Source organism: Typopeltis vanoorti, chromosome 6, assembly GCF_054136105.1.
Source record: "Typopeltis vanoorti isolate ZY-2024b chromosome 6, IOZ_Tvanoo_1.0, whole genome shotgun sequence".
NCBI classification, from domain to species: Eukaryota; Metazoa; Arthropoda; class Arachnida; order Uropygi; family Thelyphonidae; genus Typopeltis; species Typopeltis vanoorti.
Genome location: NC_143554.1, coordinates 51,981,761 through 52,008,286, shown reverse-complemented (window position 1 = coordinate 52,008,286; position 26,526 = coordinate 51,981,761). Strand labels below are relative to the sequence as shown.

The following is a 26,526-nucleotide window of genomic DNA, read 5'->3' as shown; positions in this document are numbered from 1 at the left end:
ACCCTTTATAAGTTTCACATCATCTGTAAAAACTGAATATCTCCTGTATTTCAGTGACAATATCATTAACATAGAGAATGAATGGTACTGAACCCTGTAAAACGTTGCTTGTACCCTCTTTACCCCCCCTCCCATATTGTTCTCCTATATACAATTCTTTGACGTCTGTCAGAAAGCCAAACTAATTTATGGCACAACTTAAATTCTCCCTTAATAAATCCATGCTGGCCTGGGTAAATAATATTACCAGAATTGGGCAGATGTGAGTTCTTATCAGTTTTTCCAAAATCTTAACAACCAAAGAAGAAATAGAAAACTGGTCTGTGGTTGGATAGCTCTATTTTACCATCACCCATATACATTGGCAATGACTTACCTTCCTTACACTCTTGAGGAACTTTTCCCCATTGCTAGACTTTCGTTAAACAGCTAGGTTAATGGTACAGTCAGTTCCACAGCACATTCCCTTGAAACACGTGGTGAAATTCCATCTAGTCTCCTTGTCTTACTGACATCCATCATGCTCAGTAAAGGAATAAAGCCTGCTTTACTGGGATCTAACACTAATATTAAAGTGATCATTACATATCTTAACTATATCATCTGACTTGGTCACCTGAGTCTCTTCCTCAATTCAACAAAATAATCTGTCAAATCTGTAATTCTGAAAAAAAAAACTCCTTGGAATTCTTCGTGGATTGTAGCACACACTACTCTTCTTTTGTATTCTGATTTTATTTCCATACTATACTAGTTACCTTCCTAACCTGAGTCTTATATTCCTCATGCAGCTGTTCTTCATGTTTCTCTTTATATGCTTTCCATCTCTCTCTTTTTTTTTTTTTTTCCATCTGTAATTTCAGTTTAGTTTCTTCTCTGGCCATCCATTTTACTTCAAATTGCTTTATCTTCTTCACTCAAGGTATACAATCAACCATTGCTGTCAACAGTTTTCTCTTTAGTATCCCCTCAGGCACCACTGACTTCTCTTCCTTCAGATTCTTTCATCCATTCTGCTGCTTCAAGCTGGTTTCTGAGTATTAGGATATGGGAGGAAAATGGGGTGTTGGAGTGTTACTAAGGTAAGAGACTAATTGTACCCTCTCTGGGTAGAGAATCAGTGGGCAAATGACGCTTATTTTGAAATTGATGAATGACGCTAATCTAAATTGTAATTTGGATATTATTGAAAACATAAAAATTTACAAGCAGAACTGGCTCTAAGTAAGAAAGTGGTAAGAAACACTGACCAGGCATGCAGTCAGGAATACATATCCATACTTGAAGTAGAAAAAGCCATCAAATGCTTGAAATGTGGAAAGGCAGCTGGAGTGGATGATATTCGACCAGAAATGCTGAAGTATGGTGGTATAAGAGTCTTACAGTGGCTGCACTGCATAGTTCAGAAAGCCTGGACAGAGGGACGAATTCCCGATGACTGGAGTAGAGCTCTCATAGTACCCATATATAAAAAGGGAAATAAAACCGAATGTGAGAATTATAGAGGTATTTCCCTACTGAGTGTTCCTGGCAAGATCTATACAAGTATACTTGAGAAACGGTTGAGAAGAATTGTGGAAAAAAAGCTTGGTGAAGAACAAGCTGGATTCAGGCCAAACAGAGGCTGTCACGATCAGATCTTCACTTTACGACAAATAGTCGAGAAAGCATGGGAATATAACAAAGATCTGTATTTTAGTTTTGTCGATTTGGAAAAGGCATATGATAAGGTGCCAAGAGAGAAGCTATTCAATACGCTGCAGTTATATGGTGTCAATGGGGCATTATATCAAGCAATACTTAGTCTTTATTTGAGTTGTAAGTCAGCAGTTAGAATTGAAAGAAGTACAGGAAGATGGTTTAATGTTAAATCTGGTGTGAGACAAGGATGTACATTATCCCTTCTGTTATTCATTATCTATATGGATCACATTATGAAGGAAAGTGGTATTAAACATGATATCAAAATTGGAGATGTTAATGTCAGCTCTATTTATGCGGATGATGTTATACTTCTAAATAAATCCGCTACAAGTCTGCACGATTTTCTGACTAAATTGAATAGCTGTTGTAATAGATATGGTATGAAGGTCAGCAATAAAAAGACAAAGACAATGAAAATAGGCAGAATCATTGAAAATGTCAAGTGTGTTGTGAATGGAGAACCTGTGGAACAAGTAAAACATTTCAGCTACTTAGGCACGATTTTTACTGAAGATGGTAAATTAAATATAGAAATAGACAACAAAATCAGCAAAGCTAGTATGGTGGGAAGTCATTTGAATAAATTAATATGGAATAAGAGAGAAATTAGTCGGAACACTAAATTAGCTGTATACAAGACAGTGTTCAAACCAGTTTTAACTTATGGATCTGAGAGCTGGGTCAGAAGTAAAACACTTGACCAAAGACTAGAGACCGCAGATATGAGAGTCTTGAGAAAGATTATAGGCGTGAACAGATGGCATCAATGGCAATATCATATTAAAAACGAGGATATTAGGAAAGAACTTGACATTGTCAGCATCCGGGAATGCGTTAGCAGAGCTAATCTCAGGTGGTATGGTCACCTAAACAGAATGGGCGAGGAAAGATTAGCAAAACAAGTGCTCTCTGCCAGGTTGGCAGCAAAACGACCCAGGGGAAGACCAAGATATAGGTGGATTGATACGGTACAAAGTGCCTTCGACGATAGAAATATAAGATCTGATAATGTTGGAGTCTTGACAGGTAACAGACTGATTTGGAGGAAAATTATAGATAGGAAGTTAGTAATGATATAATTTTTTCACGTAGTACTATCATATCCTGTACACCCCTTGTGGGTACATGGCAGGAATTTGATGATGATGATGATGATGATTATGATATATATATATATATAATATTGCAAAAGTATGTCTTTTGTGAAGCCTTTATTTTGTTTACTTCCATTTGGCCTACTCAACTATTACGTAATAGACAGAGGACACTCTTAGCAGGTCTACTGTTAGCTGACATAAGTTATTATTAAAATTACTTAGTTATGACTTTTATAAAATATCGAACGACAATTACTATTCCATATCAGATCAGCCTCAGCATATAGCACACATAGTCCTAGTAACCTAAAAACGTCATCTGAACAAAAAAAAAAAAAAAGGTTAAAAAAAAGGTGCAATTCAACAGTGAAAAAAAAGTTTATAAAATAATTTTTGGACTTTACCTAGCAAAAGAGATTATCGTAATATTTTGGATTTCATTTACGCATTTTAAGAACTTGATGCTATTTTGCTCCAGTGCATATTCTGAAGTGTCAGGTGCTGCAGTCAAGGAGCATGACTTCGTTCACATTCATTTTTCTGCGTTCACACTGCTTACCTTCAGGTCAAAATGCAGTGCGGACTGACGGATTGGTCGATGTTACTCCGAACTTTTAACACACTTTACCAATCGAAGAAGGATAACGCACTGCTGGAAGACAAATCCGCATAGAATTTCGGGATATGATTAACGTTTTTAGTGAATATTCGTTATTTAGTTAATTAATTATCGGGTTTAGTTAAACTGATTTTATTTTCATTTGAATCCTTTCCACTTACCGTTAGAAACTTATCGTATATTTGTACTGTAGATGGGCTAAGGCCAGATAATCGGGGAACCTTGCTTTAGAAACCAAATAACGAAGGTTTTTCAATAGTGGAGGATCTTTAGATGTAGGACAGTGGTCTTTTATCTCACTACTACTACTTGAAGACATTTACAAACATCTGTGCTCGAAATGGGATTCAAACTTACGATCTGGTGAGGATGGCCGAGCTATCCTTTTGGAAAAAAAAAAATCTTTTTCGCTCTAAAAGCTTATTTTTTTCCTTAGCTTTTTTTTTTTTTAGTTAATCAGCTTTACTTATCAAGTTACCTAAATAATCGTGCTTTTCCGTGAAAATCATATTCAGCACACAGTAAACTTAATGGAACAGCGTACAGATTGGGATGTTTCCGGATGGGGTTCTGTCAAAGGCTGCAATCTCATTTCCTACCACATACTCATTTTGATCATTTAGTGGAAATCCAGAAGAAAAAAAAGCCTTATCTGAGCGAAATTTCTTCGTTTCCTGTCTCATTTAAACAAATAAAGGCATATATTATTTTACACTCTTCTCTGCATGGTATAAAGATTGCGTGAAGAGTTGGGAAGGTTCAATCCACATAAACATATACCGGATATTCAAGTGGTACTTTAGCCACAAGATTAGATTGGTAGCATCTTTCCATGGACTCTCTCTCTCTCTCTCTCTCTCTCTCTCTATGCTCTTCAGCCCAACATATGATTAAGTGAGAGAGTATCATGTCACAAACGAGGTGAGTTTGACGCCTCCATCGCGCAGTCGATATCGACAAAGTCCTTAATTTGAAAATACGTGGATTCAGATCTCAACTAAGACTCCGAAAAACCTTTTAGATGTTTTATATATATATATATATATATATATATATATATATATATATTCGATCTTTGATCGACAGTATTACTGCTGTATTACGATATACTATAACTGAAAGAAGAAAACAACTTTGTCCAATGTAAGAATTCAACGCAACTCAGCGAAAGCTTTCACAGAAGGAATCTGTGAAGGTCCAAAGTAAAGCATGTTTGCCGGCAGGCACAAAAATCGTAGTTATACGGCACTAGCTTTGGTTTCTACGAAGAAATAAGTAGCTCAAAATAGAGATGATTTTTTTCAAGAAGTATCCATATAAATGAACACATGATTTCGAATTCCTCTATGATGATAGGCATATTTATAAAAGATTTCATTTTGTTCACTGTAGGCTTAAAACATGTCAGAATTGCGCTCTAGAACATGTAGTAGCGCTAGTGTCTTCAGTCTGCAAAGCACATTATCTTTGGTGGCTGTTACAGTTAGTTTCATAATTAAATTCTTATTGGAAGCAGAACTGCGTTCGTTTGTTATTGAATAAGTGAAATAAACTTCTTCGCACACTATTGTGTAGTAGAAGACAGGATATGCAACGTGCGGTTAAGTCAGACCACAGTAAAAAGATTGAAAGTAAGGTAAACAAATAGTTTTAGTATATTTGTCCGTTGAAGATTGTGGCTGGTATGAATTTCTTTTTGTTGTTTTTCTGAAATGACATTGTTGAGCTAACAATTTTTGTAGTTTATCTCAAATGACATCGTTGAGCAAAGAGCTTTTGTGGTTTTTCTGAAATGACATTGTTAAGCAAACAGCTTTCGTAGTTTTTACTCAAATGACATTGTTGAGCAAGAAGCTTCTGTAGTTTTTTTTTCAAATGACATTGCTGAGCAAACAGCTTTTGTAGTTTTTTTTTCAAATGACATTGTTGAGCAAACATCTTTAGTAGTTTATCTTAAATGACATTGTTGAGCAAATAGCTTTTGTAGTTTATCTCAAATGACATTGCTGAGCAAATAGCTTTTGTAGATTTTCTCAAATGACATTGTTGACCAAACAACATTGTAGTTTTTCCTCAAATTACACTGTTGAGCAAGCAGCTTTTGTAGTTTTTTTTTTCAAATTGACATTGTTGAGTAAATAGCTTTAGTAGTTTATCTCAAATGGCATTGTTGAGCAAATATCTTTTGTAGCTTTTCCCAAATGACATTGTTGAATAAATAGCTTTTGTAGTTTTTTTCAAATGACATTGTTGAGCAAGAAGCTTCTGTAGTTTTTTTTTCAAATGACATTGCTGAGCAAACAGCTTTTGTAGTTTTTTTTTCAAATGACATTGTTGAGCAAACAGCTTTAGTAGTTTATCTTAAATGACATTGTTGAGCAAATAGCTTTTGTAGTTTATCTCAAATGACATTGCTGAGCAAATAGCTTTTGTAGTTTTTCTCAAATGACATTGTTGACCAAACAGCTTTGTAGTTTTTCCTCAAATTACATTGTTGAGCAAGCAGCTTTTGTAGTTTTTTTTTTCAAATTGGCATTGTTGAGCAAACAGCTTTAGTAGTTTATCACAAATGGCATTGTTGAGTAAACAGCTTTAGTAGTTTATCTCAAATGGCATTGTTGAGCAAATATCTTTTGTATCTTTTCCCAAATGACATTGTTGAATAAATAGCTTTTGTAGTTTTTTTTCAAATGACATTGTTACACAAGCAGTTTTAGTAGTTTATCTCAAAACATTGTTGAGCAAATAGCTTTTGTAGTTTATCTCAAATGACATTGCTGAGCAAACAGCTTTGTAGTTTATCTAAAATGACATGTTGTGCAAGCTTTTGTAGTTTTTTCAAATGACATTGTTGAACAAATAGCTTTAGTAGTTTATCTCAAATGATATTGTTGAGCAAACAGCTTTTGTAGTTTTTTTTTTCAAATGACATTGTTGAACAAATAGCTTTTGTAGTTTTTCTCAAATAACATTGTTGATCAAGCAGCTTTAGTAGTTTATCTCAAATGACATTGTTGAGCAAGCAGCTTTTGTAGTTTTTTTTTTCAAATGACATTGTTGAGCAAATAGCTTTAGTAGTTTATCTCAAATGACATTGTTGAGCAAATAGCTTTTGTAGTTGTCATGACTAGACATTTTCCCTTTCGTACTACATGTAACTCGAAGAACAGTGAGTGGGCTGAGCTAATGTCAGATCATCAGGGATCTGCAAATATTTCTTTTTCTTTTATTTTTTTCGTTTCGCTGAATTTCAGTTTTCTCTTTCAACAAATGTTGTATCCTCCCGAAATCCACATGTGATGTGATGCGGAAATTTCACTTTTCAGTTTCGGAAAATCTGCTGCACATCTCTTCGTTCTTTCTTTAAAGAAGAATGATTTTCAATAACTAAATTCAGCCAAGCTCGAGGGACGTACAGAAAATATATATGATAGCCCATTTTATTACAGTAGATACCGGCTCTACCAAAACATAAAACCATGTTTGATCACTTTCTTGAAAAAGAAATTAAGTTTACGCCTTAGCTGCAGAATACGTGAATGATATATTCTTTATGATAAAATATTTTATGGCATCAAGTATAAGGTCTATTATAATCGTAAAAATCTCAAATTCCATCATTTACTGTGTGGGCATAAAACGGTACTGGCTATCTATTCACGAACTAATGCGTTCTCGAGACAGGAAGGACATCCATTGAAATGGGCAGCTCAGAAAAACTAGTTAAATGAAATGGCACCTCACTTATTTCAATGCACGTCTTATCTGTATTACAGAAGAATGCGTTCTTATTTTAAAGATTGAATAAAACAGGATATTTCAAAGCATGCATTAATACGATGTGTGGATTGTGATTTAAATTTGTGGTTTATGTTTAAATTCATACTCTCTATGTCATTAGGATTCCCATTACATGGCGCTAGTAGTTCATTAAGTATATGTGGAAAGGAAGAGGATATTAGTATTTGAGTATATAGTTATATTATGCGTATTACAAAGAACGTCTTCGAGTTTAGACAATTACATACTAAGCATAGAAAACGGTAATGTATAAACATTACAAGTGATAACAAATACCATTCTAAACAGAATTCTGGTAATTTAAAATAGTCCTGTCTTATTGTTGCGCATGGTTCGTGCTTTCTCTCTCGTGGGCGCGCTAAATCAGAATTGTTAAAACTTGAACATATAATTAGAAATTAACATGATTTACATTCTACATTTATTCTGATTCTCACCGAATGAAATATATTGGAATAAAGTCTAACCGCATCGCTTTGTGGTTAACACTCTGGCTAACAAACAGATACAACTTCACCCTAGATAGATATAAACGACTCAATAAGGATTTTCCACTTGAACGTATTGGAGGAATTGCTTCCAGTTATTCAGCGATATCATCATGGATACGACATGCCAAATTTCCCATGCGATGCCCAACTGATAGCAGCACACATTACGGGAAAGTAACGCAAGCTATTTGGAAATTGTCAACCAAATCCTTAATGAAGATCATAAACAGAATGAGTCCTTTATATACTTCCCTGTGGAGCACAAGGGAATACATAGTAGTGTACTCAAGGGACTGCTCTAATGGAGTGAAGAGAATCGCGACATGGAAGCATCCTTACAAGCTGCTATCTAACTTCCTTTACGGCACTTTACTGCAATAGAAAGAAAATCATAACAAAAGAGCAAAAAAAACGGATTTTAAGGAATTAGAAAGCACCGAAAGTGTACGAAGGTAGTTTTAGATAGTCTCTCAAGTGTATGCACTTGAGAATTTTGAAACCAGGACTGTATTATTATGAAAACTGACATAAAATCTTCAGTAATATAATCGGGGATAACACAATCGCCTTGCACTCTTTCACAAAACCATAATGAAGATTTTGTGCCAAGGTACCTCCAAATTACATTGCACTTAGTGGCATTAACTTTAATTGAGTCTAAACTTGAATTCGCATGGCTTTAATATACTTCAGTTGGGGGAACAGCGACATCAATAATTCCAGGCTTGTAAAGCCACAATCCCACGGTATCTAAAATATCTCAAAAATGTGTCGCAGTTATGCTAAGAGTATTCTCAAGTGAACACTTCATCATTACACTGAATCTGTTGCTTCATCTCAGGCATATAAATTAAATAAGATCCGCGTGTTTTTCACCGACAAGAGTGCAGCCTAACTTGATTACGAAGCGGAATTTGTTAGTGCGACTAACTCAAAAAAAATCCTGTTAAGTGATGGAGAAAACTGAATAAATATGGGCAGCAAAGAATATCAATAAAAAGCCATATTTTCTTATATATAAAAGCCGAATAGATATTTTCTTATTAAAACAGTTTTTTTTTTTCAATAAAAGAATTCTTATTTGTTACGAAAACCAGTTGTATACAAGTGAACGTGACAAGTTACATTGTGTCCGCAACTTATCGCAAAATTCTAATAATATTTTACGAAGGTGTGTGTGCGTGTGTGCGTACGTTTCAGATTTTAAACCTTTTCTTTGAGATTATTGATGCTCACAGTTCTCGTATTTCTGTGCTGTGCACGAAGTGAAAAAAAAAATCTCAACAAACACAAAGAAAATCTGTTATGTGGTTTTATATAATAAAAAAAGTGTAACTGATCACATCAAAGCGGGTGTATTATGGAGCACGCCAGGTGCTCTTTAAAATTCATGTGACAACAAAACCTATATCCCTTTTGGATACGGTTGTAAAAACCTTGGTATGGAGTCTGCATACGATATCAAGACCCTTATAAAACCTTTCAGCTGAAATTTATTTAGCTTATACAGAGATGGTATAATTTTTTTTCTACCTACCGGAAAAGTTTTTTTTTTTTCATTAAAAGACAAACCAGCAGGTGGAACACACAGTTAACAATACATGATGTCCTTGCTGCGTAGCCTTATTTGCTTTGTTTTATTTAACCATAAACAACAACAAGCAACGACACATCTTAAATAAGCAGTGCTGTCTTGTTGATTTTCATATTTAAAAAACATAAAAACATTTCTGCTTGGAAAATTTTGATTATGTTTAATAAATCTCTTCAAGTGCTTTTATGAGTAAATATTTGTTACCCTCGTTTTGTTTATGCAGCATATAACAGCTCTTCTTTCGCTGGACAGATTTTAATGAAATGTGGTATCTGCGATGTGTACAAAAAAAAATTGTCGAGAATTTTCAATTTTGGCTTACTGGGACCATGGGCGTCCCAGAAATTTTTACAGGGGGAGGGGTGGACAAACCTTGGAGACAAATAATTACATCAATAAATTTTTATTTAATTTTTCAATTTTTTTTCACAAGTAGATCCCAGGGGGAGCAATGCCCCATTTCCCCCCGTTCTCCCCCGTTTCCCCCCCGTTTCCTCATGCCTGGAACCAATTTCAGTAATGTATTATACGATGAATAACGGAATTAATTATTTAACCAATAAATGATAAATAAACTTCCTAAAATACAAAGTCAAAACTTGTCTGGTTCAGTTGTTGAATGAAAAAAATTATATCAGCATAAAAATGCGTTTTTTTTTTATTAGTTTCTTGGATCCTTTCCTTGTTTATTCATAATTTCACGAATTGTTCGTATACTGATAGACGCAAATATCTAGAAGCCCCATTAATATTTAAAATTTTAACTATTAAATATCAAAGGAAAAAAACTCATATCCTATGGTCAACAGTGATATTCTGCTAACTTCAAATGTCTGCTTAGAGCCATGCAGAGGAAGAGAAAAAAAAAAAAAGAAGGAAAGAAAGAAAAAGAGCCTAACTTGTGTTCTTGTAGTTACGTTGCGTCACTAATTCAGTTTGCTTTTAATTCGCTGTGTTATCGCTAAACATATTACTTAGACGATGTTTCTGCTGTCCACTTGAGAAATGTAAACACCCTTTTCTTAATGTTATTTATCATTAATGACATTAACCCTTACAACGTTATCTGAACATAAACACCGCTGTTCTCTAAACTTCGTGCAAAATCTGATTAGCAGCGCAAGCCTGAATCAACAAATGAGGTGTTCACCTACAAGAAAAGACTTTTTTATTATCGTATTTTTACCAACAAAGATGCATCGTCATTGCATTTTTAAGAGCCCATTGCTTGCAGCGGAGCTACTCTCTCTTGTGAAATCATGGAAAACTTCACTCACTCATATTCCATTTTAATATTGAAAAATAAAGGGAAGGTTGGCTAATATTTTTTCTTTACTTTTTTTCTCATAAATCATTTTTTACGATGCTCAGGTAGAAAGTATTGGCAATCATTTATTTACTTTTTAATTCGATCAGTATTCACCAAAACATTAACATGAACTTTAATTAATATTTAAGTCAGATACTTATCTTATTGTTATCAGCTATATGAACCAGAAAAGACCCAATCGTAGTCGTTAAATTTCTGTAATCTAAAAGTACAGCAGGTGCAAAAAATGAACATTTACAAGATAACCAACCTTTTTTTTTTTTTTAATGCATCTAAACGTGTACACGTAGATATCTACATGTGATGATAGTCATTGATTTGCTGGACACCCTAGTCATTAGTTTGTCATCAACACCAGCTCGACTTTATTTTTTTCTCACTGAATCTACTCATATACGCTCCACTGTAGCAAAAACTGTCATGAAGATGTCACAAGATTTTCGCTTCCGTAAACCCGAGTTTTTCATTTCTTCCAAACAGGCAAACTGATCAGAAGAATACACGCAATTAGTAGACATAAACATTGGTCTTGTAGCTTCGGTCATAATTCAAAACAACCCCCTCAACGCAGGAAAAACTGTTACTTACCATATCGTGATCTTAGATGAGTTCTGATGTAATACAACCTTCATCCCCTTAAAATATCATTACATATTCTTTTCTCTCGTATATTTAACTGAATAGCATGACTATGTTCAAGCGGATAATTCAGCAAGGCAATATGCTCAGAAAATACGGCACATCAATGTGCAATATTCCAAACTTTTCTTGAAAACTTCACTCACTAATGTTCTTCCATTAATACTGAAGTCTTCCGATTTAGAATAAATAAATAAAAAATTAACAGCCTATTTTTCTACCCACGGAAGGACTCTCCCTTTGCGGGAGGTTTTGGGTCTACTACTCCCATGGTGACAATCACAATCCATACCTACGTGGGATTCGAACCCACAGCCTCTTGGCAGGATAGCGGATACGCTAACCACTCAGCCAACGAGGCTGCTAAAAATATAGTGTTCTGTGCTTGAGTATGAATGTTTAACTAGTTACAAACTGAAGAACAAAATAGACGATATTTCAGAGCTCCGGAGACTAGTTTTTTTATATAAAAAAGATTTTCAAGATATTGAAAGAAATAAAATATTATGTAAGAAACTCAACTCGTCTAATGAAATCACCGCCATCTACTTAGCATTTTCTAAATCAGGTCTTGAATTTCAGTAGACTCTTTGCACTTAAATGTTCCTAATTAGGGATAACTACGTGTACATTAGTGCACTCTACGCGACCAGTGTACAATTAATTACTTTTAAAAAAATCGTGCTAAATGTTTTTGTCGTTATGCAATCGCTGTACTGACACCTCGCTATTACCTAAACAAAATTTACACTTAAGGACTAATTGAAACTCCTCACTGCAGCTGATATAGTGTATATATTTTTGATGCATTTTTCTGTGAGTGGGAGGTTCTTTTCCATTCAGACTAAACGATGCAGTCATTCATGCAGAACTGTTCATCCAAGATGTGCGCAAATCACACATTTAACACTTTTTTTTTTCAAAAATGTCGAAATCCGTGTCTCTTCTTCAGCCGTTTTACAGAACTATAAATTTAACAAGACAACCTTTATCAAGATTTTCAAATGAAGGCGAGTTAGCTGATCTTATACGGAGGTGAAAAGATTTTTCTTCCTGGAAACTCGAATTTTTTTATCCCTTAACGTAGGATTAATTGCCTTGTTCTCTGAGAAAGCACTCATCAGGTACGAAACAAGTCCGGTTACCTGGCAGTGACAAGCCATTGAGCCTCTCATGTAAGGGATGATGGTAACGAAATGTGATCAACGAACTTGACCAGTTGACTACAGCCTCCGTAGCTCAGTCAGTATAGACGAAGCCCTTTGGTCGGAAAGACCTGGGTTCGATTCCCGTCCATGGTGAACTATCTAGTCTCTTTCAACTAAAGGTGAGCTAGCCGCTCTCATACGAAGATAGTGGTTTTTTCGCCCAGAAACTCGGGGTTTTCGTCCCATAGAACAGCCAAACCGGCCCGTGAACATACACGGATTTACAGTGAAAAATACGTACTTAATTCCTTATTAAGAGGACTCAACCAGTCCTAAGGAACGGTTGAGGAATGGGGGGAACCCCCATGAGAATAAATAAAACCAGTTGACTGCAAATACAATCAACAGCTTTGTTGACTATAAAGCATTGCCCTCTTTCTTATTTCAAGAGTACTGCGCTACAAAGACAGACGTGTCCTCTAAATATATCTCTCTATAGCAATCATCAAACCGATCTTCATGGAGGAGGAGTATCTCGTAATCTTGATAACTTCAATGCAATTAAAACTTAATTCTTACTTATCTCAAAATTTTTCCCCCATTTTATCCTCAATCTAGAGTCACCATGACAACGAGACTGCCCTCAGTCCGAAAGGCTTGGATTCGAGTTCTGTGTAATTTGCGAGGAACATTTATAATGGTTTTGATCTAAAGTGAGTTAGCTGGTCTTATAAGGAGGTAGTACAATTTTACCCCCCGGAAACTCATTCCCAAAAATTGCAGAGTGGGAAAGAAATTAACAGATGCACTAGTTTCGTAGCCGGGATTCCAATCAATCCAAAAAAATGTAAGCAGGAAATTTCTTTTCTAGAGATACATTTAACCTCCAATCTTTCTTGGCGTTAACTTGTCGCACATATCACATCCTCGCATCTAAGAAGCCAGTTTTCTCTTTTGCCTCAGATGTCAACTTACTTCTGAACAGCTATTAATCATGGTAAAAATCCCAAATGCTTCGAACCATAGAATGGCGTTCTCATATTTGGGATGGCACTCCAAAGGTCTCTAAAAATTCTTGATTCATTGCAGAAGAGCGTGATCAGGTTGATTAATGACCAGTGGTCTCTCTCTCTCTCTCTCTCTCTCTCTCTCTCTCTCTCTCTCTCTCACACACACACACACACGCGCGCGCGCACGCACGCACGCACGTAATGTTTGGTTTCGTCCACTTCTATTTTCTGCTGATATTCCCATAACCATTATTCATCAGAATTGGCAATGGTAATTTTTCCACATTGCTCACAATCTGTTGCGATACGTTCAGTGATCTGACATCCACCACTCATTTGCAGTTCAATTCTAAAATCACGGAATAAAATTTTGAAACATTCTCCCTTTGTTATATATTTCTCAAAAGCGATCCACGTGTATACAACTTTAATGGTAAGATTTTTTTTTTTTTTTTTTCCGTGATGCAGATTGAACAATCTATCTTGCCTGGAATCACCACGAAAATCGTAAAAAACCTAATAGCGAAAACAAGTTCTAGTATATATATATATATATATAACGAAAGCACACACACACACACACACACACACACACACACACACACACACACACACACACACACACACACACACACACACACACACACACACACACACACATATATATATATAGAGAGAGAGAAGATATTTGGAATGAGTACTTCATTACAATTCTTTTATTACCCGAGACCGTTCCTTTTATCCCTCAGGATATTGCATAATACAGTATGTAAGAACACGTCTTTCACACTGGTGACTATAGTTAAGATTTCCGACGTGCAGTATTTGGCTAGCCATTCACTTTGCTGATCTCATACTGGTGTTGAGGGAGAATAGAAGGACGTTCTATTTAATGTACTATTTATACCTCGTGAGAAGAAAGCTCAAATAAGAGCAGTTGGAAAGTATGTTTTTTATTCTGTATAGGAGGGAGGACAGATCTAGAAAAGTTTTTCTGCTGAGTACTACATCTCCAGTATAATGTTTATTATAAGGATAGCATTGAGTAGGAGAATGAACAATTTGTGCACTTGAATAATACATGTAATATTAGTTGTTACATGAAATACTTTGGAAATATGGGATGATGATCTGATAAATAATTCTATTTCGCTGTACATCATTGATTTCCAGCTTTTCTGGAGATCTACTAATGGGGATCGATACGTCTCCAGTAGCTCTCATAGCCATCAGTAGATCTATATAAGGTGGGTGTATAGGTATCCGATACATCCTCCAATGAAACCAATTGTCCTAAATATCCCTTAAATGTATCAGGAATTTCATGATTTTTGATTATGAAAGAGATAATATGGAGCAATTTTCCTTTGGTCCGAAACCAACTCAAAACTGAAGAAAATGCATATGAATTTTTTTTTCCAATTTAGCAGACGGTATTGGACACGCATTATGATTTAATAAATATTGACTGTTTTATTTTACTGCAACCTACCGCCCATCCCTTCAAGTGGCGGATGAAGAGAACCTCTGATTTGGAATTTGTTCCATGTTAGGGATGCTCCGAAGATATTGAATAAGGAGCCATAGATCATGTAGATCCATTGCCCGGGTGTATGGCCGGGCTGCCATATTCTTGGGGATATAAATACAGAAATATGGTTCCTTCACGTTGGGAGTTAGGCTGACTACCTATTTCCACAAAACTACTAATTGTTAAAGAACCTAGAAAGAAAAGAAGAACATAATTTTTCACAGACTAAACAGCTCTGGGATTATGATTTTGGAACATTGAATATAATGCCATTATGTAAGGCAGGTAGGACGACTTCAAAAATTCTTTAATGTAAATTAAAATTAGTTCAGTACAAGAACAAGATGGATCGTAAAAGAGAATGTTTTAAATTTTAGAGACCTGTGAATAAAAGATTATACGCAATACTACTACAATCAGAATATTTTTTTATTTATTTCGGGATTCTAAATGCCCATGCATCGTTAGAAGAAAAGATGATATAAAAAAATTAAAAAAAAAACTGCCAAATTGAGAGTCTGTACGAATCGCCCCATCTAATGGTATAAAAACTATTATTGATTATTTTAATGCCAAGATTGGACAGGAAGAAATATATGAAGGACACTTGGGAAACATAATCTGCATAGTCACTCTATCGATAATGTAGAGAACCTGACAAATTTTGCTCAATGTAGACATATGGCAATATCCTTACAGGTTCTCTTCATAAAGACATTCATAAAAGAACTTGGACATCCCCAATGGCAGAGAATTTAACCATGTTCAGATACATGAGAAGATCTGCTTCAAGTATTATTGATTTAAGATCACGTAAAGTAGCTTATTGTGATTCAGATAATTATCTGATCAAATTAAGTATAGCTACAAATCTCAGGATAAGATAGTCACCAAGAATAGATAAAATTCCTATGGAGTTGTTGAAAGCAGAAGGAAAGAAACTTGAAGACAAAATGTACAAATTTATTTTGACCATATGGAAGAAAGAGAAAATGCCAGGAGAATGGAGAAAGAATCTTACCTGCCCGCTATATAAAAATACTAATATTTAGCTGCTATTGATTTTGTGAGTGCCTTTAGCAATGATCGGATAACAATTTAGGATATTCAAGATTAACAGTGAAAAAGTAAAAATAGGTTAAAATGCAACATGATTTAACAGATTCCTTTTCAGTAACTCTAGGTTTAATTAAAGCAAATAGTCAAATAGTTCCAATGCTTTTTAACTTATCATTAGGGTGCCTTTAGTATCTATTGGCAACTAAATAAATAAATCAGCGCAGATTGATGGCATATACAGATCATATTAAAATTCATGAAGTCAAACAGAAAGCCGAAGAAATATATTTCTGCTTGATTAGTACACGAGATTGGGCTAAAATTAATCAACAAAAAAGCCAGAATAATGATTAATGCTAAGCCTAATATTATTTAACTGACACAAGTAGAGATGATTGTTTGTGTTGAGTGGAGCGCCCTCCCGCGATGAGTCTTTGTACTACTTAGAGCCGATATGAAATAATAAGAAGAATGACAAGTGGGAAAGTTTTGATTTAGACTGTACAGCCACAGGAAGAAGAAGTCTGAAATTAGAGAAAAATATTTATAAATTAATTGATGGGTTTGCACGATACTTATAACAAATAAAAGCTTATAATAGATAAAAGCATCGCTTATCATTTGACACTTTTATTTACTGCTTAGCAGTAATTATTGTATAGCTGCTATCTCAAAATTGCAAGGCTCGGAACATTATCCTTCACTTAAACTCATGTTGAACAGGTGCTTATTAATTCTAGGTGAACATTGCGATTATTTCTGCGGTGCTTCTTTGAAATAGGTGCTTTTACACGGGTTTGGTATTAGAAACAGCCATCATTTTTCCTGAACGAAAGAAGCATCCTGTTTTGCATGAAGTTTAGAATTTGAATCGGCAATTTATCAAAAATTTCCTGAATTACGAATTATAATGCGATATTTTAAATTGCAAATATTTCTTTTAAGAATGGCCACAGGAGCGATATTCCGATATGCTTGGCAGGGAAAAAAAATAGCTGCCCATTCAACTTTGTAATGTTATACGATTTGTGCCATTAATAGAGTAATTACAAGCATTGTGGATAACAGTATACATGAAATTGCCAGTTTCCTCTCATAAATAACATCGCTTTAATTAGAGAAATTAAAAAATTTTGAAGAAAACTGGTATTTATGGATACAGTTCACTGTAAAGTGCGCAGCTTCACTAAATTGGTAGAAGTGGAAATAGAGAAGGGTCTAAGAAGAAATAAAAAAACGACTCCCGAGTATTTGCATAACATTTATTCGCTAGATTTCGTGCTCTGAATATCATGAATACTTATTGCTGAATATATCAACCTGAAGAGAAAGGAAAATGTAGAATTTTCTTAGATTGCCCCGCTGTCATTTTCATCATACATCAATGCAAGCTTTCCTATTCAACTTCATCCACATATTGTAGATACAGAACAAGTCGTTTTCATATTCTTTCTTTTTCTTGTTTCAGTCCTTGGTTACATTCAAAGTTTTTACAAAGTTTTGAAATTTAGGGTTTCATTTTTCATGATGTAAACTCTCAGATGTGTGCTACATAAACCTTTTCTGCTTACATTGTGTCTCAAATGATATTCATTTAAATGACACCTGGTCCCTAGATTTTGTTTCCGCGTATTACTGTCACGACCTGCACACGCCTACAACCTACTGACAAAGAATGAGAAACGCACATCAAAACACGACGGAAAGAGAAGGACGACACACACACACACACACACACACACACACACACACACACACACACACACACACACACACACACACACACACACACACACACACACACACACACGAGAGTTAAGAAAGAAGTTCGAAAACAAAATCGCTATTGTTAATATTCCGATTGTTGTTTAGGAGTAAGGTAAATTATGAATTGATAGTCGCGCGCTCGCACGTGTGTAAGAGAGAGAGAATACTTGGATATATATCACTTGTCTGGAAATAATTAAAGAGGCAAGAATGGATCACAAACAGATACCAAATGTTTGTTTTCGGATTAGGTCCTTTTCCCTTGATGCTCATTAAGGCTAAAGTGCTGTCTTAGTGTCTTTGTTTCTATTGATTTTTCGTTTGTTCCATTCAGGTCACGCATTATTTTTACTTGACTACTTCACATCTTTTTTTTTTTTTTCGAGTATTCTTTCCACCTGTCGGCATTTGTGGAGAAATATTTGAATAGTTTTTGCTCTTGCTCACTTGGATCCCTCTTTGGACTTCTTTATTTGCCGAAGTTTTCTTTTAAGATGCACGGGCCATTTCTTCGAGGAGCGACACGTGCGGTAAGGGAAGGTTTAATTAAACACCTGGATAATTACACTTGGAATCGGCTGGACGTTTTTAGCTGACAAAGTAATTACTTGGGCAAAAGGAAGCCCGCCAGTAAAAGCCAAAGATAGTTAATGACTTAGCCTTTGTTTTAGCCGAATCTTCCCATCGGCAGCTTACTATGAAGCTTTCTGTGCGTCTGAGTGGAAACAGTCCTTCTGACTGTTATAATTTCTCGTCGTTTATTCATAAGAAAGGCGTCGATAAAAATGGAGAAGGCATGAAGTACTTTTTTTTTTTTTATTAAATCGGGATTCACATTCTCAAAGAATTCGATCAAGAGCAAGTATTACTTTTCTTTAGCACCGTAATCCTCCTTCCTCCATAACTTTAAGAAAATTGGGGGGGGGGGGTGAAATTAGCTTTTAAGAATAGCAATAGATCGGATAGCTTGAGTCTAAATCAACATTTAAGGATGGCGACGGCTGAACAAGAAATCAATGAACTTGAAATAATCAGTAAAAAAAAAAAAAACGACGCAGTGACAGAAAAGAACAAATAAAAAAAGTAAAAAATGGAATAAAATATATAAATAAATCATATTTTATACATAAGGAGGAAAAAAAATGTTTTTTTTTCCTGATGTGCTAACCTAGAAATATTTTCTCGCATTCTGTTTTACTTCTAGAACTAGTCCAGTTCATAATCTATATTTTAAATAAATTATAAGGATTCACGAACATTTTGCTATAAAGACATATCAGATGTGCAAGTGAATAATTCTTTTTTTCTGATATCCATCTCGAGTCTAACTATTGTTAGTCGTTGCAAGGTTGTAGCAATTTCCGGCTCTATATCACATATGTGTCACCTATGTTTAGAAACCACGGACGCAAGGCAAGCAACTGTGGTCACGTGCATTCGAGTCACAGTGTTACGTTACTAGAGAAGAAAAGAAAGAAGAAAAAAAAAACGATGATTCTTCAAAACCAGAAAGAGAATTTCCCTTCGTTATATAATTGTGATAGCGTTAGTTTCAAGTTCGTGATTCAAGGCACGTGTGTTACAAAAACTGATCGAGCACTTATCTTCATCCAGATTTGTTTATAAAAGGAAGATCTTGCAGAATCTCTTACAATGATTATAGTTCTCACATGATTGAATTCTCGCACTCTTCCAGTTTAGATCAAATATGTGGGGGGGGGGGGGGGGCAAGCTTCACCCTTACCTTCTGTTGATGATGAAGTTAAAATAAAAAGTTAAGGATACTACGTAAATGGAAATTGTGAACATGTGATGAGCTACTTGGGGATGTAATAGAAAATAATTTTGGAACCCACAGTTCAGAAACTTTTTTTTTCTGCTGACACACGTGAAGAATCATCACGCGTTTTCAAACATGAACATCCTCGAACTATTTTTAACATTATTCAATGCCTATTTTTCATGAAAGTTACAGTTGATATTTTAAAATATAATAAACGTAAAGTATTCGACCAAAAGTTATGGACATTCCTTTGACTACAAGAAAACGATGCGACTATGCAGTATTTAAATTTTTAAGGTCTATCGCCGTCAACAATTTAAATATTGTAGACTACACCAGCCTTTCGCAAGGAAATCATGTACATATCTTTTCTCGAAAGACACAGAAATAGTCTTTCAGAGAGAAAATGACAGTAGGGGAGAAAAATATCTGAATGTACTGTTGCGAAGCAAATAAGGCATTTGTTACAGCTCACGGTTGCCAATATACGGAGTTAAAGTTCCTTGAAGATACCTGGTATGCGATACGACAGTTACGCCTACAGTACTGACTGACCTGAGCTGTTGTGTCTTGGGAAGGTTGGTTGCCTAATTTCGTCATCATACTCAACAGTATATCTGTGTCTGAAGATGTGAACAGTCACAGGCAATCCCATAATGCCAAACAGTTGAGTGCTGCAAGTCATTCAATAACGTTGAATACCAATAATCAACGAAAACACATCTTTGATTGGTATTCAACAAATAATTCGTCTAATAGATGTTAGGAGGCTATGCTTGAAGTGCACTTTAAACCTAGGTTGTGTTCTCTGGACGATTGGTTTGAGGGTAGGATGTGGAATGTATGTCATACATTGACAGTTGCGCAAGTCTTACATTGTGATTTTGTAGTAACTACCTTTACACTTTACAACATTATAACGCATGTTGTCAAATGTCTCGGAACTTTGTCCCCTCCCAAAAATCAGACAGACTGACTAGAAAAACACACGAAATTAGAATTAGATGATGCATATTGCATAACAGGTTTAGTTTCTCTGGAGGTCATCAAGCAATTCGGGTAATCCAAGTTCATTCTTGTTCCCGAATGAGTTGGATACCTGCCTGGTTGAGCGATTTCGCGTGGAAAAAAGTTCAAGTTCACATTCCGAGCTCATAGAGAATTGCTAGTCATACGAAAGTGTGACAGTAGAAATTTTCTAATCTTTTTTTTGCAAACACTTCCACAAGTTAACCGATTGTCTCAGAAAGCGATTGCAGAATTTTCCTTCCATTAGCAAATCGATTTGTCCTCTCGGGATAAACTAGTCTGAGAACACAACACACTCACTTCACAGACATAACACACTGACACCTTATTATCTTATCTCAGGATAATTCCATACAACCCAGTCCTTTTTTTTTTTTAATTCACATCCAAAAATAGTTGGCAGACTTGAAAATATATCTCAAAGATTTGAAATTTGATGACATAAATCAGGAGAGGCCAAGTTTCCTAGGACCAAGGGCCACATAGGACGTTTTTCAGATATTTCTGAGCTGCAAGATATTTTCTAGAAAAATTAATTATTAATAATCAATTAATATTTATTAATATTAATTGGCCGGCCTGGTTGGCCGAGTGGTTAGCTTGTCCACTCTCCAGCCAATAGGCTATGGGCTCGAATCCCGTCATGGGCATGGATGTTTGTGAATGTCTGTGGAAATACTAGTGGTGGTGGTCGGCGGTAGATGGCGTTGGTGTAGTTGCGGTCAGTTGGTGGATTGGGAGTGGCAGAAGCAGAATTGTAGAGTAGATGCCCTTCCTCGATGAGTCTTGGACTCCCTGGAGGTGACAAATAATAATAATGATATAAAATTAAATATAAACATAGACATATGTTTATATTCACCGCCGATCTATGTGGTAATTACGGTTAAAGGAGATGCAATCATTTGTAAATTTAGAGGAATCACGATTCTGCTGGGTTTATAACAGTAGTTTAAATAAAAAAGTGAGTGTCAGTTAGTGAAACAACTTTATAAGAAGATTATAAGATTATAAGAAGAATGAAACTAAAATTTTAAGAAAAGAAAGCGCGTGAGAAAGGTAGGAACCACAGCTTCAAACCTGTTCCTATATCTTTATACAAACTCGATAAAAAGTTTGATCCGATGTGATGAATGCTGTACATAACAAGAAACAGTTTTTACTAGTATTTCATACGTAGCATCAGTGCAGTAATGTTAAATGCAGAAATATTTTTTAGCGAGAGAGAAAGAGCAGTTTCATTTTTGTTATGCCTAGCGCTCTTAGTTCATATTTCACAGTTGGATGATTCATCTACCCGTGTGGCGTAAATTGTCGTTTGTTTGAAATTGCAACACAGATTATTCATTTAAATTTAAAGCTAACATGTAATAACTTACTAACTTACTTTGGAATCATTCCTTAATTTCACTGCGATCAGTTATGTTTAATAAATGAGAGTAGGTATCCTTCGCTACTTTTTCAACTTTACTCTATGTATTTGTTCATCCTGCGCTGCAGTTATTTAATATACATTCTGTGCAATGGAGCATTTACTCGTTCTTTTTTTATGACGTGCTTTGAGTAGTAACCTTTATTGTTTGAAATAAACACGTCAGAAATTTCACAATAATTAAAAAGTACCTGAATTTAATAGAGGTGATTGTGTATTGTTAGACATTAATAATTGTTAATTTTCACTTTTGTCCACGCTATGAAATGCATTTTTTCCATTGTTTACAATTTCATTGTCTACAATAACACGTTCATAGTTTTCCGCATTGATTAAAATTGTTTTAAAGTCTCTCATTTAAACTTGTAGTGAGATAAATAAGCTGTATAATTTAATTAAAACAGTTGCAGCAGAAATAGTACATGTACTATGAAATGAAGTTAGTTCTGGGGAAAGTTTTAACTTTCTAGATGTTTGATGTCATAACAGTATTTTTCAAACTGTCTTTCGCTGTACTTCGATACTGCCGATGAATTCTTAGACATTCTAGGAAGGACATGCTAATATTTCTTTTAAAAGAAACTGCTATATCGAGAGAATTAACTTTCCTTCTAGAAATGTCATAAAATATTTACTTAACTCTGAAAGGTGATTTAAGTATAGTTTATATTTTATTACACTGATAACTGAATTCATGAAGAGACTAAATCAACTGCATTATGCATGCGTTACTTCGAAAGATTTGTTACTTAATGCTATACGAAACTTAATTTTCCACGTCAAGGAATGTCAGATCCTTGTAGAAAGGCTTTTATGGTATGATGACACATAGTTTCAAGTCTCTACAAATCATTCGTCAGCCCTGCACGCTAATAAGTTACTGGACTTATCACAAGGTAATGTTTACTAATTATCTCATAATCCGATGATGATAATTAAAGAATGGAAAGCCAAAACACTTAATTGAAATTAATTTACAGTTAATACTTGGGCGCGATGAATTATAATTAAAGCTGACCAAATTTTTTATTTGAAATTCAGTAAATGTGCGAAACGCTGCCCATCTAAACATTATTCTTTCCCGATTGCTGAGCGTGTCGCTTGAAGGTCAAGTAGAATTGGTATGTGTGTGTGGCTTGGTAGGAAGGGTGCGGTTCCGTGACATGTGTGTGTGTAACTTTAGACCTTAATAGCCATTTTCCGGTGACATCTTCTTGATAGCTTCTACCTGCTGGCTTGGAAATTGGGGTTGTAATTTACACCATCTGGGGGTTAACACAGACGACATTCAGGGCCAGATGCAATCACTTTTTTCCCGTTTTAGTGGTTTAAGCTGTTCGAAGGACGCGTTTTTCGTGTCCCAGACTACTTACGGCACTCATCCCACACTCGGACGACAAGGTGGCGTATAGTCACAAATCACTTTCTTAAATGTGACAAATAGATGAGTAAGGCTGCTTTTAACAGCTATAAGTCCAGTTTGATGTAAAGTTTGCCGAATAGGAATGCTGTTTAGTTAGGCTAGCTGTTTGCAGCTCATCAAATTAAAACTGTTCTGACAGTTTTAATGATTTTAATTAAAACTGTTCTGACAGTTTTAATTTGATGCTGTAAACAAAATGTTCCTGATTTGCTCAAAAAATAATATCAAATAAAAAAAAAAGGAGAAAATCTCAGATTACTCGATAGTTAAAATCATTAAACTGAGACTGAAGCACGACATTGTAAGTACCGCAGGAAGAGAGGTTAGAGTGAAGGAAACAGTGCAGAGGAAGTACGTTGAAAGTGATTTCCGGAAAAGAGCATTTCCCTTTCATCTTTATTTGCCGTTGCCGCAACTTGCTGAAAAAAAGAGGGGACAGGGAGAACCAAGTAGAACCGAAAATGGTGGAAATCGAAATGAAATTTTATTCATTAGAAGTTTTTCAAATCTGAATTAATATATAAGTTTAGATTTTGAAAAAAAAAAAAAAAAAAATATATATATATATTGCATGCATGTATATATGCATGTGAAATATATATTTCATATGCATATATATATATATATATATATATATATATATATATATATATATATATATGCATGTGACATCCACACACGAGAAAGTTTATGAACTTATAGTTCATTAGTACAGTGCGTAGACTATGCATTTTTATTATTTTTTTACATATTTGTATATATCTTTGAATTTTTTATATTTTTGTCCATAATTCAGAAATCCTGCTCTCTAGTGGCCAAACATGGAACTTTTCCACATCATGATTCTAACCCGCAGCCTAGAACAGTGGATACACTAATCTCCGGACAACCTGGCAGGTATTAATATTAATAATTATTTCTTTAACAAGCAATTACTAATAGGAACACGGTTGTGATTAATAGAAAAAACAGCATTAAAACAACAATATTTATTAAATTAAAAAGAAAATACACTTTAAGTACTTTTTGAGTGGGTTGAAGACTGTTGTTAAGCGAATATTGATTACCCCCCCCGGCATTCTTAGAAATGAAAAAAAAAAAAAAAAAAACGAAAGAAATATCTGTTCCTACTACGTTCTATTTTTTTCCCTCCATACGTTTAACTCTTTTTTTTTTTTTTAATAGATTTTGACGAGGAGAGCCATATGCTGTTAAGCAATAACTAAACGTGTATATGAATACTAAATAACGATTATAATAAACATGACCAAAGCAGAACATTAAATGCAGAACTGCATTGTGAAACTGTCGGTGTTTTGAAACAATTTCTGAGCAAGCAAGCAGTCAGATATTATGAACTACTTTAATAAAAACTTTTAAGATATATTTAACAAGTCAAAGAACTTTTGATTTATTAAACAGCTCTAAGAACATTTACTAAGTCAAAATATACTGTAAATGCTTACACGCCTATTATTATTAAAACGGATACGTTCGTGGAATACTGGGACACAAGAGACCGTTCAACACAATCCTCAAACCCAATTCAGTCGATGAACGAGCCTTTCACGCGCAAACGTGCAATAATTTTTTGTTGAAAAACAACAATAGGAAGTTTTTATGAAATAAAGCTTTTATGAAATGAAATAAAATACAAATCTTGTAAGTTGAATTTGGATCATCAAACTTACCAGCTTGTTCCACCGATGCGATGTTGGGCAACCGAGAAACCAAAAAGTGATCCTTGTGGTCCTTGATGAACTACGGCTAACTTGGTATCCACGTTAAACGCGACTGTTGTATAAATAAAGACAGTGATCACGTATAAGTTCTTCACAAAGACCAGAGGAGAACTTGTCATATCCACGTGTCGTCGATCAAACCTAAACAACTCACGTGTCATTCCTGCGGTTCTCTCTCGGCTACCAAATCCGATCCCAACACACGAACAAGTTTCTGCTGCTGAGAAATGTCTCTAACGGAGGTAATGCCCAGGTTCGTTTATCCTTGGGAGCAATCCAAACCTACTCGGAGATCTCCAGGAAGTCCTACACGAAGCAGCGATGTGGCTCACGCAGCGACATGCGCCCGTAAAGAAACTACGTCCTTCAACTTAGACCGGCGGCGGTGGCGTGACGCGTTTCCGTTCCAAGTAGCGCGCCCCCTCTTGGTCCGCCTCCGACTTACGTCACCAAGAAACCTCCTTCCGCCAGCTGATCAGGTCACTGTCCCGGAATGGGAAGAAGGGAAAAAAAAGCGGATTGCTCGGCGATATGCAATCCGCTAGGGAAGTGTTCTAGTGGGGTAGCAACATTCGAGACGTAATTAGCGACATAAACTTGATGCCACTGAATATTGTGACTGATGCTTTTAAGGCTGATTTGTGGTGGCTGCTTCTCTAATAAAACTTATTTAGAAGCTGCACCAAAACTCGACAGTTGCGGTTCATTGCTCAGATTTTCAGCAAAACTGTGCCAAGTTTTCTAAGTTTAATCATGCAGCAATTGTGAACTTCCCTCCTTGGTATATTTAATGATTGTTTTTTGAGAAAGCAATGATATATCATTGCTTTCTTGAATCGAATTGCTGGAGTTAAACTTAATCATAAACTCCGAGTTTTCGAGCACTGTTCTCGTATTATCCTAATTAAAACTGCATGAAGTTGAATTAGATGCGCGGGGTTTAAACATCTCAGTTAATTATAATTTAAACATCTCAGCTGAGACGATACTGCTGACAGAAGATTACAGATCACGATAAAAAGAAAGTTTAAATAAATACATTTTAACTTAACATTCTGGTAAGCGAAGGGCTCTTCGTAAGCAAAAATAAGGCTACACTAATCATTATATTGCTCTTTGCATTATAAATAAATTGGTAATTTTAAAAAAATTACCAATTTTTTTAAAATTCTTAAAGCGAGTGAGACATATCTAAAGAGACTACTCACTTTTGCAGTACGTTCAAATATTTATGTTTCTAAAATCCGTTTTTATTCGCCGCCATGAAAACTGAGCTCAATTCTCTAAACAGAAGAGTATTTCTATATCCCTCAAGTTGTTCGTAAGA

General features: G+C 35.2%; 1 protein-coding gene across 1 annotated transcript in view; it reads right to left on the bottom strand.

The window, feature by feature from the left end:
* The window catches only part of LOC150105451 (integrin alpha-PS2-like), a 536,973-nt gene extending 511,480 nt beyond the window's left edge, over positions 1–25,493 (bottom strand). The window contains exon 1 of the mRNA XM_090394825.1: positions 25,149–25,493. Coding sequence (XP_090250951.1) covers positions 25,149–25,360 — 212 coding nt within the window. The 5' untranslated portion in view covers positions 25,361–25,493. The remainder of the gene's footprint in view (positions 1–25,148) is intronic.
* Positions 25,494–26,526: the final 1,033 nt, after the last annotated feature.